Source organism: Epinephelus fuscoguttatus, linkage group LG6, assembly GCF_011397635.1.
Source record: "Epinephelus fuscoguttatus linkage group LG6, E.fuscoguttatus.final_Chr_v1".
Taxonomy (NCBI): Eukaryota; Metazoa; Chordata; class Actinopteri; order Perciformes; family Serranidae; genus Epinephelus; species Epinephelus fuscoguttatus.
This window is the reverse complement of record NC_064757.1, coordinates 7,634,313-7,652,802: the sequence shown is the minus strand read 5'-3', so window position 1 is coordinate 7,652,802 and position 18,490 is coordinate 7,634,313. Positions and strand designations below refer to the sequence as shown.

At 40.0% G+C, this 18,490-nt stretch overlaps 1 protein-coding gene across 2 annotated transcripts in view; it reads right to left on the bottom strand.

The window, feature by feature from the left end:
• Positions 1–12,109: 12,109 nt before the first annotated feature.
• The window catches only part of stxbp1b (syntaxin binding protein 1b), a 35,313-nt gene continuing 28,932 nt past the window's right edge, over positions 12,110–18,490 (bottom strand). Inside the window, exons 18-20 of one of the 2 annotated variants that reach the window (XM_049579889.1) lie at positions 18,320–18,474; positions 17,410–17,542; positions 12,110–13,076 (exon numbers count right to left, since the gene is read on the bottom strand). In XM_049579889.1, the coding sequence (XP_049435846.1) occupies positions 17,433–17,542; positions 18,320–18,474 (265 nt within the window). In that variant the 3' untranslated portion in view covers positions 12,110–13,076; positions 17,410–17,432. The remainder of the gene's footprint in view (positions 13,077–17,409; positions 17,543–18,319; positions 18,475–18,490) is intronic. The other variant, XM_049579890.1, reaches the window with a different exon arrangement.

The following is an 18,490-nucleotide window of genomic DNA, read 5'->3' as shown; positions in this document are numbered from 1 at the left end:
TGATCTTAGCATTTTAGAAAACCTCCGCGTTTATATGACAACGTTATTGAAACAATCTCCGTTCACACAGAGCCGCAAAATCGATTAAGGTAAAGCTGCAGTACCGGAGGCTGCAGTTTCAGGACCGCAGTTTTAGGACCGTTTAATTATCCAAGCAGAGGCTGCAACCTGAAGTTTATTTATATTTTTTTGCTATACCCAAATACTATTTCTTATTAAATAATTATAATCAGTGTCGGCCCGCCCAGCCTGACCTCTGTGGTCCTCTCCACTCCTTTCACCCACACTTGAGCATCCGTCCAGGGAGGGCCGCAGAGGTCATGCCGGGCAGGCCGACACTGTGTATCCCAGAACGGGTGTTCAAGTGTGGGTGAGAAGAGCGGAGAGGACCGCGACGAGGTGGAGTTGCCACAGTAGATCTACACTTTGCTGGAGAAGCGTTGATAAAATCAACAGGGTGAGCAGCACAAACAGAGCTTGGCACTGATGTTGTGATGGTCGACTTTCTCGCGCATGCCTAATGACTGGAACCGTAATGCGCATGTGCGAAAAGTCTCAGTTTTCAGAGGAACTGCATATTGCAAGTTTACATGACAACGGAGACGCTGCCGTTTTCAAAAAATTGCACTCTGGAACCCGTTTTCAAAACATTGCATTTTCAGGCACCCAAAATGCCGCTGTCGTGTAAACAATCAGCCAAAACGCAACTAAAGTTTAACGTTTTCAGTTGAAATTGTCATAACGGGACCTTAGATCTCTACAACAGTTTAGGGAGATAATGCCAATCTGCATATTTATACAGCAAACAGTTCACAGAAAACTGATCAATTTTGGTGAGGTTTCTCCTGAGACACAGGTAAAAATTAGAACCAGGGACTCTCAGTATTTACTCCCTCATTCATTTACTTTGCCTGATTTCCTTTCATGTTCAGTATATTTCTTGTTATTTCAGATACAGCCACTTCCTCCTGCCCTCAAGCTATCTGTTTCCTGACAGTTGCACCACCTGATCCACTGATTCAGTCACCCACTTCCCATTTCCTCTGATTACCACAGCAATATACAGGCCCACTTCCACCTGCTCTTTGCCAAATTGTCTCTTGCATCAGCTCGGCCTTCCAGTGTTCTATTGCTGTTTCTCTGATCTTGCCCATCTGTAACCCAGCAACATATTTTCATACAATGGTTTGTATGATATCTAATAATCAGTGCCCCACGATTGACATTACGTACTTAATGTAAAGTCACATGGGTTAGGTTTAGGCAAATAAAGTTATTTTGGTTAGGGTTAGGAAACAAAACATGGTGACAATGTACCTTTGAAATGACTCAAAGTTCACTTGTCTTCACACGATCCCAAACACTTTTCTCCTGGGGGAGAGTCCTTTGTTTGTTTGACCCATCCACCACCCCAACCTGCCTGCTTACACAGACTTTTGGTCTTTATAATACTTACTTATTTACTTCCATAAGCACATTTGTCACGTGAAAGCAGCCATCCCGACTACGTTGGTTATACATGAATTACTGCCTCATGATTTTGTGGGTTATATCTGAATTGTGATGCATTACTTTTGGTAGGTATATGTATAGTGCATGAGAACAGCCTGAACCCAGCTGGTTTTCCCAAATTTAGGATTCATTGCCTACTCGGGCACTCGCCACTTTATTAACTTACACCTTAACCTTAAACAATAACGGCAGCCAGCCATGTATCATGCCAAGGTGAGAGGACTGCTTTTTTTCGTCGGTGTCTGATGCTGGAAATCACTGACCAAGCATCGAAATTCGACAACTTCAGACACCGCTTTGGGCTTATAGAATTGTGAGGCAGGTAAAGGACAACACCAGGAAGTAAGTCCAAACAGGCAAACAAATCCAACAAGGGGCAGGCAGGCATGCAGGTGATAGCAGGTCAAAATAACTCCAATCAAGGTAATAGGAAAAAAATAGGAACATATCAGAAATAAAAGGCTGGAACTCAAAGGCGTGAAGAGCATAGCAACTTCAACCAAATGGCCAGGAGTGTGTGGAAAAGGGCCAACTAAAAACAGCAGGGCTAAGTTCATAAACAGCTGATTATTTTTTGGTCATGGGAAGAATTTGAACCTGCATTGTTAAGGTCCATGTTTCCTCCCCAGCAGTCTTCTTACTCCTTGACTTTATTGGCACAGTGATACCAGAAACAGCTGGCCACCATGACTGACCACTATTTAAATATGCCAATTATGACTTGGATTTCTGTAATGAAGGCGGTGTAAGACTTATTACTCCAATAAGTATCGAAACAATTTCACTTGATTTAATGAAACCAGTTAATTTACCCAGTGACAGCCATGGGAAAAGAGTGATTAATAAGATAACACATTTGCATTTCTCTCTTCAGCAGCACAGAGCACCTTCTGCTCGATCACTGCTTTAAAATGCACCACATGTGCTGGACTTCTGCTCTGTTTTAAAGCAGGAAGTCAATCTCATTTGTATCGACCTGGTTTATATTCGTTTTTTCATTAGCAGCATGCTGACTTCATCAAATCCTGCAGTCTCTTCTTCTTTTTTATCCCTGTGCTGAAAATATGTTAGGAGATGAGGGATATACATTGCACTCCGACTTGCATATTACAAGGACTGAAAAACAAACGTGTGAAATTTGCAGTTTATAAGCAACTGACTATGGGCTCAACAAGATCTGGGGTTTGTGAAATAAAGTTCGGAAATTATTTCAATACCTGTGCTACAGTTTTTCACTTTGGGTGCCTTTTTCAAGTAGTACCACCCTGAGTGGTATCCATTTAGTAAACAAAGTAACACACCAAGTCACCGCCTGCCAAGCCCGGCTAACCTCCACGTCTGGGGCAAGAGTGAATCACCATCAACCATGTGGGCTGTGCTCAGGGAGAGGTTACCTCAGGGAGAGGTTACCTCAGGGAGAGGTTACCTTGAGCACATCTTAAGCAGCTGCCCAAAGGCCCTTGCAGAAGGCTGCTACCGCTGGTGGCACAATCAAGTGCTTAGAGCAGTAGCACAGACAGTGGCCTCAGTCATTACCACTGTTCAGCAAACACCATCGCCCAAAGACAACTATCACCTTTGTTAAGGCTGGAGAGAAAATATCATACAACCTAGATCAGTAACTGGACTCCTTGCCTCAGCAGCCGATTGGCAACTGACAGTTGATCTTGGCAAGTAGCTGTGGTTTCCAGAACACATTGCTCCAAAAACGCTCCATCTAGACATGGTCATTTTCTCCAATTCCACCAAACAAGTGATCATGGTAGAATTCCCTGTGCCCTGGGAAAAACGCATGGATGAAGCCCAAGAGCGAAAACATGCCAAGTACCAGTAGCTGATGGAGCAGTGCAAGAGGCAGGGTGGAATAACCGCTGTGAGCATGTTGAGGTGGGGTGTCGGGGCTTTGCAGGTAGGTCACTCTGCAGAGTCTTCACCAAGCTGGGGATCGTGGGACTGAAAAAAAAGACCCGAAACACCTGATGACCCCAGGATACATCACTGACAATGCATCCCAGTGCATCCACAGGATGTATTCTAAAAGTGGAGTCATTGTGTTCCCATGGTTATGAGCCTAACTGCCCTTGTTTTGTGGGGTCAGGTATGAGTGATACAAAATAGAGAATGAGTGCCTCGTGCTTAGCAGTGAAGAGAAGTTGCTGTACCCCCAAGTTGAAATGTATTAGTACTGTCTTGCCGTGTTGGTAAAAATTAAATGAAGAGGAAGCAACAAATGTTGTAGTCTGCTTATTACCCACAGCCCGGAAGAACTGGGGAACACCAACAAACAAGAAAAAAAGGTTACACCCTTATGTCTATTTTGCAAGTCTTAGTGATGCTTTTTGTGGTTGGCTTTGGACAGTGGTGGTGTGTGGCTGAGAGTCACTCATCAGGATCAGGAAATCAATTCACCAGTCTGCAAACTCTCCTTCTGCCGACCTCCAGCTAGCTGTTAGCCAGCCACGTCGAGGTTTTTGAATGTAAACATCATCATCTTGTTGGAGTCAGGATGTGTGACAGTTCAATTATTCAATTATAAACAATTATAAAGCAGCAGCTAACAATGTAAGACGATGAAAAAAAAAGGATGAATTTACAGTGCATCAGAGGAGCTTATGGGATCACATTTTACTGGGGTTGTACATTGATTGATTGATTGATTGATTGATTGATTCATGATTTCTGATTATGTTTACTACAGCCATATTAGAAGTTGTGTGAAGTTGCTGCTCAAAAACTCAGCATTTTCTTATTTTGCTGCTTCACAATTAAAGTTTGTTATAACAAAACAATAGGGAACTTCTATTGTGAAAAATCTATAGGAAACTTTGTTAGCGGCTTTTCATCAATAAAGGCAAGTCTACTAATAAGGCAGGGAGGAAGAGTAAAATCAGAAACAGCCACAGTGAGATGTTGATGAAGAGCTGCAGACAACAGGCTCTTACTGCACCTCTGCAAACAACTCACCTTAAGCAGGTAAACTTCTTTTGCCTGCCCTGCTGTGGAAAAACACATGCAGCAAAAACTACAGGGGACTATAGCCATGGATCAGCCCGCTGCTTTCAAACATCATAACCCAAGACATGCCATCATCAGTTAAAGACACACCTCCAAGTGGGTAGCCCTGTTGTAATGGAAATGCAAATCCCTGCTGGGCTGATGGCCCAAACCAAACCAAACCAAACCAAGCCAAGCCAGCCAGTGACTGTCAAAGAGGGGTATATGTGGTTCATGTTATGACCCCATAAGTAGTTTAAAGAGCAACAACGCCCACATAGCAAGTGAGCTGTGGTGGATGGGTCACCAAACAACAGACTTTCGCCTTGGAGACAGCTGTTAATGTCCTTTGTGAAACAAAAGATCAATCTGGACTTGTTTAAACTTAACATACTCGCATCCTTTTTGTAGTTATGTCAAATTATGGGACATACTTACATCCTTTTATGATGTATTTACTTCCCATATGTAACAAGCACAGTTATATTAACCAAAAACATGATCTTTTTCTAAACCTAACCAAATAGTGTGGGTGCCTAAACCCAACCATATCATTTCAACACAACATGTGCCACTACATAATGTGGTACTAAGAGGTCATGGTCTTTCATGTATTTCTGTGAGATCACGTGTTTTACTGGTAACATATTTAGACTTTTTTCAATCAAAGGCGAGTCCAAATTTTATTGAACCTCATTTGAGCCAAATCACACCTACACTAGGTGACCTAATTTTGTTGTTAAAGATGATGCACCTTATTTCAGATTGTACTGACACTTTTGGAGACGTAAAATGATATCCGTCCTTAGGTACATTCCTTGACTTTTTCTGACAAACACAAGATTAGAAATGTAATAAATAAGACCAAAGAATTTGTTAGGAAGGACATTTTATGCCATGCCGTTGTGTGATAAATGCAAAGTCCAATGAGATATTAGTCTTGTACAACAGCAACTCTGCAGTGTAACCTCTGTTTCTTAACTGTACTCCCACTTACATAAAGCTCATTTGTTAGGGACATACAGTATACGGCAATACATTCGAGAAAACATCCCTCCGTGATAGGCGGGGGCTGCATTTAGAGAAAAGCACTAAAACTCAAGCATTGTGGAATTCCCTCTGTACACACTTGACAAGATATTCTGGTTATATAAGCTTGTGTTGAATTCCACAATGTGCTACCTCAGCAGAGGTGGACATGTGTTCAGCTGTTCAGCTTTGTCTCTAGAAAATACTGGTTTCCATAGAGTTAAAATGACTCACAACATCTTATACTGCCTCTCTGCTTGTGGCCTTGAGCGGACGACAGCGTTGCATAAATGGAGCGTGTACCAGATAGATAGCACAGCATTATTCCCACAAGATTTCTGAAAAGAAATGCAATGTCTCCCCTGTTGCTACATAATCCTCAGGCAGTACAGTGTTCACTAGGCAGGTAGAATACAGGTTGGTGAGGACTTCTGTTGCTGAGTACTGACTTCTCCCACTGCCCTAGTTCACAGCTTAAACATCCAGACAGCTCGATGCTTTTTTTGTTCTCACTTTTTCGTTCACCAAAAAAAAAAAATCATGTTGTTCAAAACATCAGTGCAGCTTGAGTGGGAAATGATTCTAAAAATGGCATTTCCATCACAGCTGAGTTCACAGGCTTCAAAGCTCTCACAACTAAAAGAGCCTCATCTGTCCCACGCTTTTAACAGCTTTCATCAGTGTTTGGCAAAGGTTCCCTCCAGTGGCTTTATCAGGAATTACAGCTGTACATTTGACATTATTTTACCAGGTTATTCCCATTAAAACTCAAGGGAGGTCTGGCCATAGTATATCATGGCAAATAAAATTAACAAAATCAAAACTGCTGAGGCAAAAGACTTTAACTTCATTTCCATTGTTGGAACAATAAATACCTAAATAGTGAATTGTGTTTGCCTGAACTAAAAAAGTTCTGGAGAAACCAAGGTAAAATTCTATAGCTTCACCGAAGGTTCTCTGGCTTTGTTTTATTGTGCCTGGCATGACTGTTTACCCATACAGAAGTTACAGTTACTGTCTTATTCATATTTTTTAAGTGGATAGTTTCATGATATGTCACTTGATTCTATCTAGATAATCATTATTATTACACAGTACATTGCTTGCCGTTATCAACAGTAAAGTGATGATCAACTGGACGTTAATGCCTTTTGCTTTGACATGACCCATTTTATTTAGCAGACAATGCAAAGTCGGAGTACCTTACTTGTGATGAGGGTCACAGGTCAAGTTTGAGCTTCATCATAAAAACATCATAAAAAAAGAAAAGAATTGTCTCATTTCCAATATTATGCCCACAGTTCATTAAGCAAGATACAACCTTAGAGTCATTTTTCTCAGTTCTACACTGAGCTGAATTAAGGTCTTTTGCCTCTGTAGGGTTGAATATTCATGAGCAGATATATAATCAAATGAAGTTAAGCACAGTTTTAACATACTAGTATTTCACTTGAACATTTCCATTTTAAACTACAGTACATAATATTTGAACTTCACCAGAGCAATACTGTACTGCACTTAATGACAGCTGTACTGAATTGATTAATACCCAGCCTGCATGAACCCTGATGGCCTTAAGGGGGCTGGGGGCAAATGAAGAGGGGTATGAAACTAGATTTTCACACAGGCCTCCTCCACAAGACAGGGCTACAAGATATATATATTAAAAAAAAAATCCAGAACCTAGTTAGTTTTTCCTTTGTATTAGTTCTAGTTGGACATCCATTTTGTTTTCCCCTTTTGTGTTAGATGGTTTGGCCAAACCACTATATGTCCCCTCATGGTTCATTCGGTTAGGTCAGTTTGTTCAGTTAAGCTACTGTTATTTTGGGTATAGTTCTGTTTGTTTGACCTTTTTTTAGGCCTTGGTACTAAGTTGTGGGTTTGTACTGTTTTTGGCAGTTTTTGGGTAAATATTTCCAACCAAATCCTGTTTTTCTCATTGCCTCACTGCTTGGTCCCTGACAAGACCCTTGGGGGTGACCCTCTTGTTGTTTCTCAACCACCAGCAGACACGTTGCCTTCCGAAACTCTCTCCTCTTGAACTGTTTGACAGTGGGAAAGACTTGGATATGACCTACTTGTGCTGGGTTCTTAGGGTTCTTCATTTTGGCAGTGTACAAGTCAGAAGGTGAAGCAACAGTGAGCTGGTAGGGTATTGTTTCTCTCTGAAGACATTCTATGTTTTTGCCATTGTCGCATACGTCTTCACTAACTGGCATTAATTAGAGCAGTAGCACAGACAGTGGCATTACAGGATGTATGGGACGAATGGGTCCAGTGATTACGCTGCCCTTATACCCTAACCCTTGCAGTCTAGGCCTGTGGATGAATGTCTGGCTGATTTTGTGTGATCCACAGTCCAGCTCTGCCTGGAATATGCAGGTGTACAGTAGGAAATCCCCTGGGAAACACACAAAAAAAATCAGGGCATGAGGGTGGTATTGACATGGCTGAAAGACTGACTGCTCATAAAATTACATGTGATCATTTTTTTCACATCGTACACCCTGGATGAGGAACTGGTGAAAAGAAAGGTTACCATGTTGGAAACAGTAGGAAAAAGCAGGCCAGAGTGTCTGTATACAGCTAATAACACACCAAATGGATCTTTATTCACAGATTTTTTTTATTTTACTTTTTTTTTTTTTTTTTGTCTTGGTATTCAGTTAGTCAACAAAGAGACATAAAGTACCTGACACATAAAGTTTGGTTATGATTTGTATTCCAATCTTTTTCTGGAGGTTGAAGTTGCTCGAGTCAAATTGACCCCAAGGATAAACGATGTTAGTAAATTTGAGAGTAGCACAGGGATGAATCAAATTACTCCAAACTAATTGCTACACAGTGCATTCTGCCACTTGGATCTGTAATCTCATTCTTTGCACTGCCCAAAGTTTGTGACCATATGTGAGAGTTGGAACGTAGCTCAGCTCCCTCTTCCCCACAGCCGAGACATCTGGAAAGAGTTTGATGTAGAACTGCTGCCCATTTGCACTGAAATAAGCCGTTGGAGATGGTCTTGGCATCTGATTAGGATGCCATCCTCTGGAGGCTACCCGGGCAAGTCCAACCACAGGGTAGTCCTAGAATACACTGGAGAGATTCCATTTTATGCGAATAAATGAATACCATAGCATAGCACTGCATGATAAGCTGGAGGATGTAGCCAATAAATGGGATGTCTGTCCTTCATCACTTTGACTGTTCCACTGGGACTTGGACCTGGATAAGCAGCTGGAAATGGATGGATGGACAGATTATTGCTGTGCAGTGAAATCAGGGCCTCTGGGGCTCCGGCAGAATATACACACTGTGCCTGGTTGGTTATCCAGGCTTGATTAGTATGCAGACAAACACATTGACCTGAATTCTGTATAATGAATAATTTTTCTTTTGGTATATTCTAAGTAGTTTTATTAAATTAATTGTATCAATCAATTGATTGTAAGCACAGAGGGTGTCTTATTGTGATAGATTGTAAAGCCCGTTGTGGCAAATTTGTGATTTTTGACTGTATAGTAAAACTGACTATACTTTTATGAGTCGAAGAGATTAATATTTTTTTACACTACTTGAAGTAACCAACTGCAGTATGCTGTATACTCAAACCTTGTATTAATTTTGACCTCACAGAAGAGAGCAGAGTTTAAAGGTACAGTGTGTAAGACCTAGAGGGAATTAGTGGCAGCTAGCAGTGAGGGTTGCAGTTTGCAACCAGGCCAAACTTCTAGCAATTAGAATTCCTGCAGTGTTCATTGTTCAGGAGGTTTTTCCTCCTAAACAGTTATCTACAGAGGTCTCTTCATCTTCAAAACAAACAGGCGATTTAAATTGGTAAAAACGAAGAGCCGGAACAAATGCACTTGAAGGTCCTTTGCACCCTGACAAAGACCCCAATGTCTGGCTCACACTACACGACATTTTTGTCCATTTTGACAGTCACTATGTCACATAAGATTGTGCCGTGACTTGGCTGACAGACATGACAGACAACACACTTGTCCACACCAATCATCCCATGTCGTCTTTCACGGCGTGTGTGATGTTGTTGGGTTATTCTTGTCCTATTTTCATCATTGTCACTATTGCTCCAGTCACTGTGTCTGTTCATGTGCCAGCCAAAATGTTATTGTACTAACTAAAAAAGTGCCAGCAGATGGCAGGAGCTACATTTGAAGTGCAAACATAGCCTACAAGCCACTGAATCCTCCGCAAGTTCCTGCAAATGTTTCACAATAAAAGCCTTTTTAGAAAATGAATGGATTCTCTCAACCAAAGATATAATGGGCTTTTAATTGGAAACAGATAGAGGAAGTGTTGAGTTTGAAATGATGGTGCAATGCATTAACTTTATCAAGGCAAACGGGAGCAGATAAAAAGTAAAAATATGAAAATATAGAGGGATTAATAAATAACAGACCATCTGTAATGTAGTCTGTTTCAAATGAAGCTGGGAGCCTCTGCAGTTGTGGTGAGTAAAAGCCCCACCACTATTTTTTTTTATTTTTTATTACTTTATATCCTCCATTATGAAGAAGTAACATTCTTTGCTAGCTTGATGCTAATGGCAGTACTCACCAGGTTGAAAAAGTGCTTCTACTGTTTCACACCATCATTTTCCCTTTTTACTCTGTGTGGTAACATCCCTGGAGGAAATATCATAAATCATCATAAAGCAGTCGTGAATGACAAAAAAAAAAAAAAAAAAAAAAAATCAAACATGCTATAGACTTTCTGTTGGAACATTGTGAGACGTCCCTGACTTGGCGTCGGTTGTCGTCTGCTATGACAGTGATGGATTATCGCGTACAACACTTGCTGTCATTCACGATTGGAGCCGACACCGTATGGTGCTGCGCCAGGCTATAGGCTATATAATCAGGCTGATGTCATATGGTGTGTACCTGGCATATGGTTTTCATCAGGGTACAAAGGATGGACAAGAGTCAAGTGGCTTACAGTGTCATGCAAATGTTTAGGCACCCCTGGTCAAAATTTGGTTTACTGTGAATAACTAAGCAAGCAAACGATAACCTGATTTCCAAAAGGCATTATATTATATTGCAGCTTTAAATTTGACCAGATCTAAAAACTTAAATGCGTGTTATTTTAAAAACAGTGTGTTCATGTGTTCCCTGTACCCTACATTGTGTACTGTACTGATTGCTCTCTTTTGAACGATGTGTAATGGTTGGAAGTTGCTTATGTAAGTGTTGCCCCAAAATTCTACACAGAAAGTCAAATATGGTAGTACAAGCAATAGGCTAAATGTGCAGTGATTTATGGTCCAGTATTTGTTTTGTTTTTTTCTCCCAGAACTGCAATGCTCTTTGCCAGCTGTGTTCTAACATAATTGATTTGAGGTTTCCAGCAAATTTTGTCATCTAAAATCACACTCAGAAGTTTCATAGACTCTTTCGACATTAACATAATCAATCATCATCTGTTCTTCTGTCTGTAACCAGCTAAGAGTCTTTCAATTCTTGTTTGGGGGATTTTCACCCATTCTTCCTGCAAAAAGCTTCTAGCTCTATAAGATTCTTTGGCTGTCTTGCATGCACTGCTCTTTTGAGGTCTATCTAAAACACTTAACAATCTTCTTATAGCCTTCTCCTGCTTTGTGGGCATCAGTTATTTTAGTTTCCATAGTGCTCGTCAGCTGTTTAGAGGAGCCCAAGGCTGCTGATTGTTGGGACAAGGTTTCAGGAGTCAGAATATATATAAAGCTTGGAAATTTGCATCACCTGGTCTTTCCTAATGATGATTGTGAACAAGCCATAGCCCTAACAAGCTAGTGATGGTCTGAGACCCTGGTAAAAGTTGTCTGAGAGCTCAAATGTCTTGGGGTGCCCAAACTTTTGCATGGTGCTCCTTTCCTTTTTTCCACTCTAAAATTGTACAAAACAAAATAATACACTAATCTTGCTTGAAATGTTGACAAGAATGTTTTATATTTAACTTGGTCTTCCAGTCATTTAACTATTCACAGTAAAATACATTTTGGCCAGGGGTGGCCAGATTTTTGCATGCTACTGTAGTTTGACTGTTGTCCAATAAAGCAGTTTCACGTTACAAATAGTATGTGTTTTTCTGATGCGGTTTGGCATGTCAGAGATGGGTAGCTAACCTTAAGCATGCTAATCTGTGCTCATATTCTCTCTCTAATAATTTAAGATCCAGCATTCAGGAGTTTTTCCCCAGAGCTAAATAATCTGCAGAGGTCTCCTCCTCTCCAAAACAAACATACACAGTGATTTAAACCAGTAAAAACACCAAATAAGGCCATTACACATTTTTAAAAATGGTGTTTTTTGACACTCTCATCACAGAGGGGCTGCTAACTATGGGGGCTAAAGCAAAAAATGCAAATAGCCGTATCTAAAGCCAGTGTTTGGTTGTCTGTTCTGGGCTACTGTAGAAAGATGGCAGTGCAACATGCAATCTCTCTCGATGAGGACCTGCTCCCTATGTAGATGTAAACAGCTCATTCTAAGGTAACAAAAACATGACGATTCTTAATCTGACTTTAATGGAAGCCACTTTATTAGCTTAACACACATCCTGCAGCAAGTGTCATTCATGGATGTGGACATACAAGCACGTACTTGTCATAATACTGATATCTCTCTTTATACACAGTGGAGTAGTTACAGACAATCACTGCACAACAATAACCAATGACAACATTATGGTCAACCACAGGGAACCAAAAGGGAAGTCTCTACAGGAGAGAAAAACATTGCCATAAACACTGCTGTGTACTGAGACAATGCACAAGAGACAATTCAACTATGCTGCATATTTTACTTTTCAAATGCTTGATCTACAGCTAAATATGCCATCAGAGTGGCTTTGCATTGGCATTTCCAAGGCCAGACACATCACTGATGATTTGTACAGTATGGCATGGTTGCTACTGTTAGGAAAGCACTAATTAAAAACTGACCGAAAAATAAAAGAAAAAGAGGGTTATGTATTGGCAGGGATACAAAGCAGGAAGTATATAAGTCTGTATGTATGTATTGACAGGATAAAAAAATGAGTACACCGATAGTCCACGGGTCTTCAATGAGAAGGACCATTTTGCTCTGTTGTAAGTGCAAATCAAGTGGAGTAGTTGTTCCAGTATACTCTCTATAACCAGTTTTCAATAATAGCCTATGATCCCTGAATTTCATCCAATCATCTAAACTAATTTACAAACATTACCTTTCCAAAGGAATAAATGGCCCACAGTATACAGTAAACATTCAACACAAATCCAATCTCGTCCAATAAACTTTGATCAACATCAATACACACACAAAAAAAAAGTAAAACACAGTTTGGTTTATGAGTTAACAGCAACTGAGTCGTACAACATCAAGCATATATTTGATGTTTCATGCCAGGGGGAGGAGAGGAGAAGTCAGAGTTTGTTGTTACTGCTGAGGGCTGAAGAGGGAGCACTCCAGGAACTTCTTAACTACGCTGATCTTCTTTCTCCAAGTCTTTGAGGGTTTTTAGAAGGCGAGAAGGGGTGAAGATTTCAGTTGATCCTGAAAGACACAAGTCGATGCATGATCACTTTTCAGTATAATGACATAACTCAAAGGTCTTGACATTATCCCAGATTAAATGGCAAAAGAATCCAAATGGTCAGTTTTAATCATCCATTTAATTGTACCATGGATGTTTTAAGAGAGCGAGATATCATATTGCAAAATGCCACCCCTTTCATTCTAATGAAAGATGCTCAACGGGCAAATAAACTGAAAAGCTTGTGAGCATTACATGTGTACGGCGCCCATGTAGCATAAGCATGGGCTTTCTGGGGGCTCGCAGTTTATAAATTGACTTCCTGCTTCAACTCTGACATTATGTTTACCATACTTGTGCACACAGATTTCCTGTGCAGTGAAGGATTATTGGTGACATTTCAGGTGCACTTACTTTTAGTTGAATCATCCGGATAAACAGCTGGCTTGTTAACAACCTGTCAAGTTTCTTGCTTAAATGGATTTTGCTGCATTGATATCACTGTATCCCTTGATCTCAGCAATTAATTTGGTGTGTACAGTGTTATCACAACTAATAGGAATGATTATCAAACAATGAAATAGAGTTGATAAACTGGAATGATCCTTTCAGTACAGCAGGTTGTTCGTCTAAAATGGTTCCAAACATAAATATGCTACTGTGGAAATGGCTCATGTCAGTTTTGAAGTTTAGAAATCTAAAGACCATATAATTTTTTTTTCATTACAACCAATGAGCCTGAAACTACTTTAGCAGAGCAACTACAGCAGATCCATTACTTGCAAAATTTAGCCTTTGGCTCTCAGAGTTCTTTTGTGTTGTTGTGGTGGTTCTTTTTTGGTCTTTGAAACTGACTGGAAGATAACTATACTATCACTCAGGACAGTGCAGTTTAAATGAAGGCTGGAATAGCTGGTGGAGTCCACCGGCCACATTATTAGCTGTGCTCAGTTCAAAGCAAGCTGATGAAAGGTCTAACAACTGACTGCTTGCCACATATTTACTCTCACACTCAGGCTTTGCATCTGCACTTACAATCCAATCCCCACTACCTCTCCAGCCACCAACACATTTATTATCATCTATAAAAGTGGTTACCATTGATCTATGTAATTATTACCATGCCAAGGAGGTTATATGATCCACTTTCTTTGCCTTTTTATCAGATTTGACCAAATATATAAAACTAAGAAACAAAATTAAATTTGGTGGAGGCCTTCATGAAAGAAACAAGTAGTTTTTGTTGCTACTTGATGGATATGTGCCGTATTGAGTGTGTAATTCTTAAAATGGAAGGCGCAGAAGCAAAACTTTATGGATTCCTTCAGTGTAGGATGAAAATGCGACAGTCGCAGGTTTTACCTCTTTTATTGAGCAAAAGTGGAAGGGTCTTACGCATGTTCTCATCTAGTTTAACAATTTCTATGGTATTGCTCTTCAACTGTCAACATGGAGAGGAGAAAGCGCAACTATGTTTTATTTAATTTCAGTGGACCTGTAACCATTTCACACACACAAGATTTTCCTAAACTGGCATGGCATTCAGACACAAAGTTATAGTCACATTTCTTCCTATAAGCACATTGCTGTACAAAGAAGACAAACACTGGGTTGGAAATGTGAATTGCACTACTAGATATAAAACAAGAAGACAAAGAACAGTGGCAGTGCAGGGAAACAAATCACAATGATGGCCCCACAGGGAATAAAAAGGGAGGTGAGGTAAAGACAACAGCACAGGATAGACAGAAAGATACATGAAGAGAAACGTAATTGGCTGTGTTTTATCTATTTGCAACATTTTTGTCTAAATGCTGTACATGTATTGTCAGCTTGGGTGCAGATATTTTCTTAATTTGCTTGTGTTTTGTCAATTAGTTTAACTTAATTTGCAACACGTTGAGCTCTCTGGACCAACACACATTTACCCTCAAGCGTCTCATTCCATAACTGTTTTTGTGTTAAACTCTCTGATGCATTCAGTTTACTTGTGAATGTTTAGAAATACCTATTGACGTGAAATTAATACTTAATGCAATTCAATTGTTAAGGTAGATACAGCAAAACGACTTTTTCTCGTTTTGCTATAAGACGTTTCTGTTGCATATGGAACATTCTTCCCACTAATACCCACTGTACATTCATTAAGTACAGACAGAAAATATCTGCCACCACACTGATTACAAATGAGATGCAAATGTGTCTGAAGTATGAAATGTTTACTATGACTAAAAGTAATGGTGTTAGGTATTTAAAATACAAAATATAAGTACCTGTATTGCATTACAGTTACAGTAAATTGATGGTACTCTGAATACAGTTACTGGGTCTCATTCATGAAATGGAGCAGAACGAATTTGTGTGTAAACTGTTCACATAAGGAAATTTACGTGTATTTCGACATTCATCAATATGTTTTTGATTGCTTGTAGTGCTTGTGTAAATAAGGAATGCACATAAATATTGCTTTACATTATTAGATATTTCAATTTAAATCGTATTGTGCCCGGTGTGTCCACAACACACAAATGCCTTTGAAACACATAAGTTAAACATTACCAAAAAAAAGAAATGTAACACATTTAGATGAATTAGTTGGCAATTAGCAGATTTAAGCTTCAGATTAGGTTTCTTAAAAATGTCAATGGGTTATTTAAATCGACTTAATACATGTGTTTTCTACATTTCTGGCATCTTGTTCTCACTTGAATCAGGAGAGAAAACTCAAAACAAATTTATCTTCTGTTTGAGTGGCAAGACTGTGAGATCCACGTTACTGACCTAACACTAAGCTATCAGTGATGGCTGTCAGAATGTATGGAGATTTTACACCTAATATAACATGTACATCATCGAACCCTCTGAGTTTACTGTTGACTGCTCCAGTGGAGGCATGTCGCTGTCTCCCCTGACAGAGAGGTCTCTCCGCTGATGCAAGCAACGCGTTCACCTGCAGCTGTGACTGGGAAGAACCTACTTTAGCTGTTTGTTTGTTTTTTGGGCGTGTGCTTGTGCGTTTTTTATCAGTATTATATCTAACCATTTTCGTTTAACTTCTTGGATGGTTCTTTCAACAGAGGACACAGTGTTAACAGCACCTGACACCTCCTTCCAGGCCTTTGATTAACCTATCCCTGTCACACCACTACTTACAGAAGAAAATAAAATGTTTTCCTCAACCCTACTTCATCTAAAATAACTTCAGTCTCAGCATCTGAGAAGCTTTTCCCGCTTTCACCTCATGTTTGCAGGTCGACAGGATGCACCTATCCATAGTAATCATCGCCTCCTTTTATGGTGGTCACTGGCTATTCATGGGCAGAGATGTATGCTACTTGCTAACTAATGGGAGCATGCCGTCAGTTTACAATTTACAATTGATTGGCATTCACGAATATACACACGTGTCTATGATCAAATTTGAGTTTTCCACAAAACTGCACTTTCTACTGACTCCGCTCTGTGCTGGAGGTCTCAGGTTTCTTTGCCAGTGTTGTGTTGAAATCTTTTTCAGCCAATTGATGTCTAATATCCCATATTAAACGGCAATTTGTATTGGCAATGCACCTAATCTAGTTTGGCTGTACATTTGAAACTCAGATATCAGGGGAGTGCACAGACATTGCTCCCTTCAGAAGAGGAATGTGAAAACTCCTCTCTAGTATAGAGCAAATAACCATGACGTTTCACTTACAACAACAATCACTTCCAGGTAGACAACTGGCAATTGATAATCAGTGGTGAAGATATGTAAAACAGCCAAACATGTTTTTTACTGTTATCATTTTCAGCCACAACTGTAATGTTTAAAGATATATACTGTGGTCTGACATATCTGATGTTTGTGTATTTTATGTACTTTGTTGCTTTACTATTATCTTTGGTTAACCAAATCTACTGGCATGGAAGATAAGCAATGCACTGCTGCGCACGGGACCACAGCAAATGTATTTAGCCACCTAAAAAGTCAACATCAGTGTAAGTGTATACAATATTTTTCATATTTTTGCAGCTTTACCCGTCACATTAACCAATCAAGGTAGCGCTAGACCAGCAACTCAGTGTTCTGCCAAGTGAAATTACTTTTTTTTATCAATGGAGTCTGATGGCTTTGAGATAGCGGCTTCACTTCCTCATCATAGCGTACACATAAACTGATACTGATGCTGACATTTTCCTTTATGATATAGATATGAAACACAAGGACCAAGACCAATTACTTCACTAACAACAAGGCAGCATTTGAATGTCAGTGAAAGTCCTTCACAACACATGCTGCACACACACTGGGTGGGTAGACTGACGTGGGGGAACACAGGGATTCACAAATCACATCATGACTTGTGTATTTACTTCAAAATCTGTGGAATGTATGTTCATTCTGCAGGCGTCTCCTCTGTGCCCTCTGGAGGGGCGTTGGGGTCCAGGAAGTCTGGGTGCTGTAGTTCCTTTAAGTACTTAGGGGGTGTGAGAACGTGGGTGGAACCTACGAGGGACAAAAACCTGAAATCTCAGCTAGGAACGAATCCTGAATCCTTGTTTATTATGTAAGATACACATTAGGCTGGTCATGACACAAACAAAGAGAATTCAAAGAGGTCTTTAAAGTTATAAGTTGCTCAATACTGCTACATAAGACTGTACTAAGGGCTCAATGTGACTAAAGGCCAAATGAAATCTGAACTGGTGATGATTTTGCAGATTCACATGTTCTTTCCTCTTTCCTGTACCTGACACTGCATCCATTCCCTGAGAGTCATTACAACATATCCGCTTTCCCAGAGAATGTGACTAATGCCATTACACAGAAGTCAAGCTCTGCTGAATCAGCTACACAGGGAACACAAATATAAAATTTCAAAACAGGAACATCAGCAAGATCCAAAGACTCAGAGGGATTTATCCAGGAGGATTACCAAGTCAAGCCAATCAACCTACCATAAGAAGAATGTAATGAATTCTTCATAACAGAGAAATATTGATGTAAAAAAACAAAAAGGATTAGCCTTTAAATAAAAACTAGATGTTGATACTTCACTAGCTGAAACCCTTCTTCAGGATTCATACTAATGATGCTTTTGAACTGTATTCCATCTAATTATGTAATGTCTGAATGTTAATATTAAGTTAAGACACCTCAAAGGGAATAACATTCTGGATCAAACACCATGCACTGTATGTGTTGTTTTACTGAAAATGATGAAATATTAATTTAGTTCTGCTCTCCTGTAAAGCTGGGGGTCTTTGTGTCCAGTGAACTCACCAATCAGGGCCTCCCACTTGCCATTGGCCTGGGTGACTTCATACACGCAGCGCATCTCGCTGTACGTCAACCCTCCAATTATAAAGACAATGATCCTGGGCCCCGTCTTCATCTCAGTTGGGCCCCTGTTCTTGTGCCAGTTACCATAGCGAGCACTGGGACAGGTGAAAC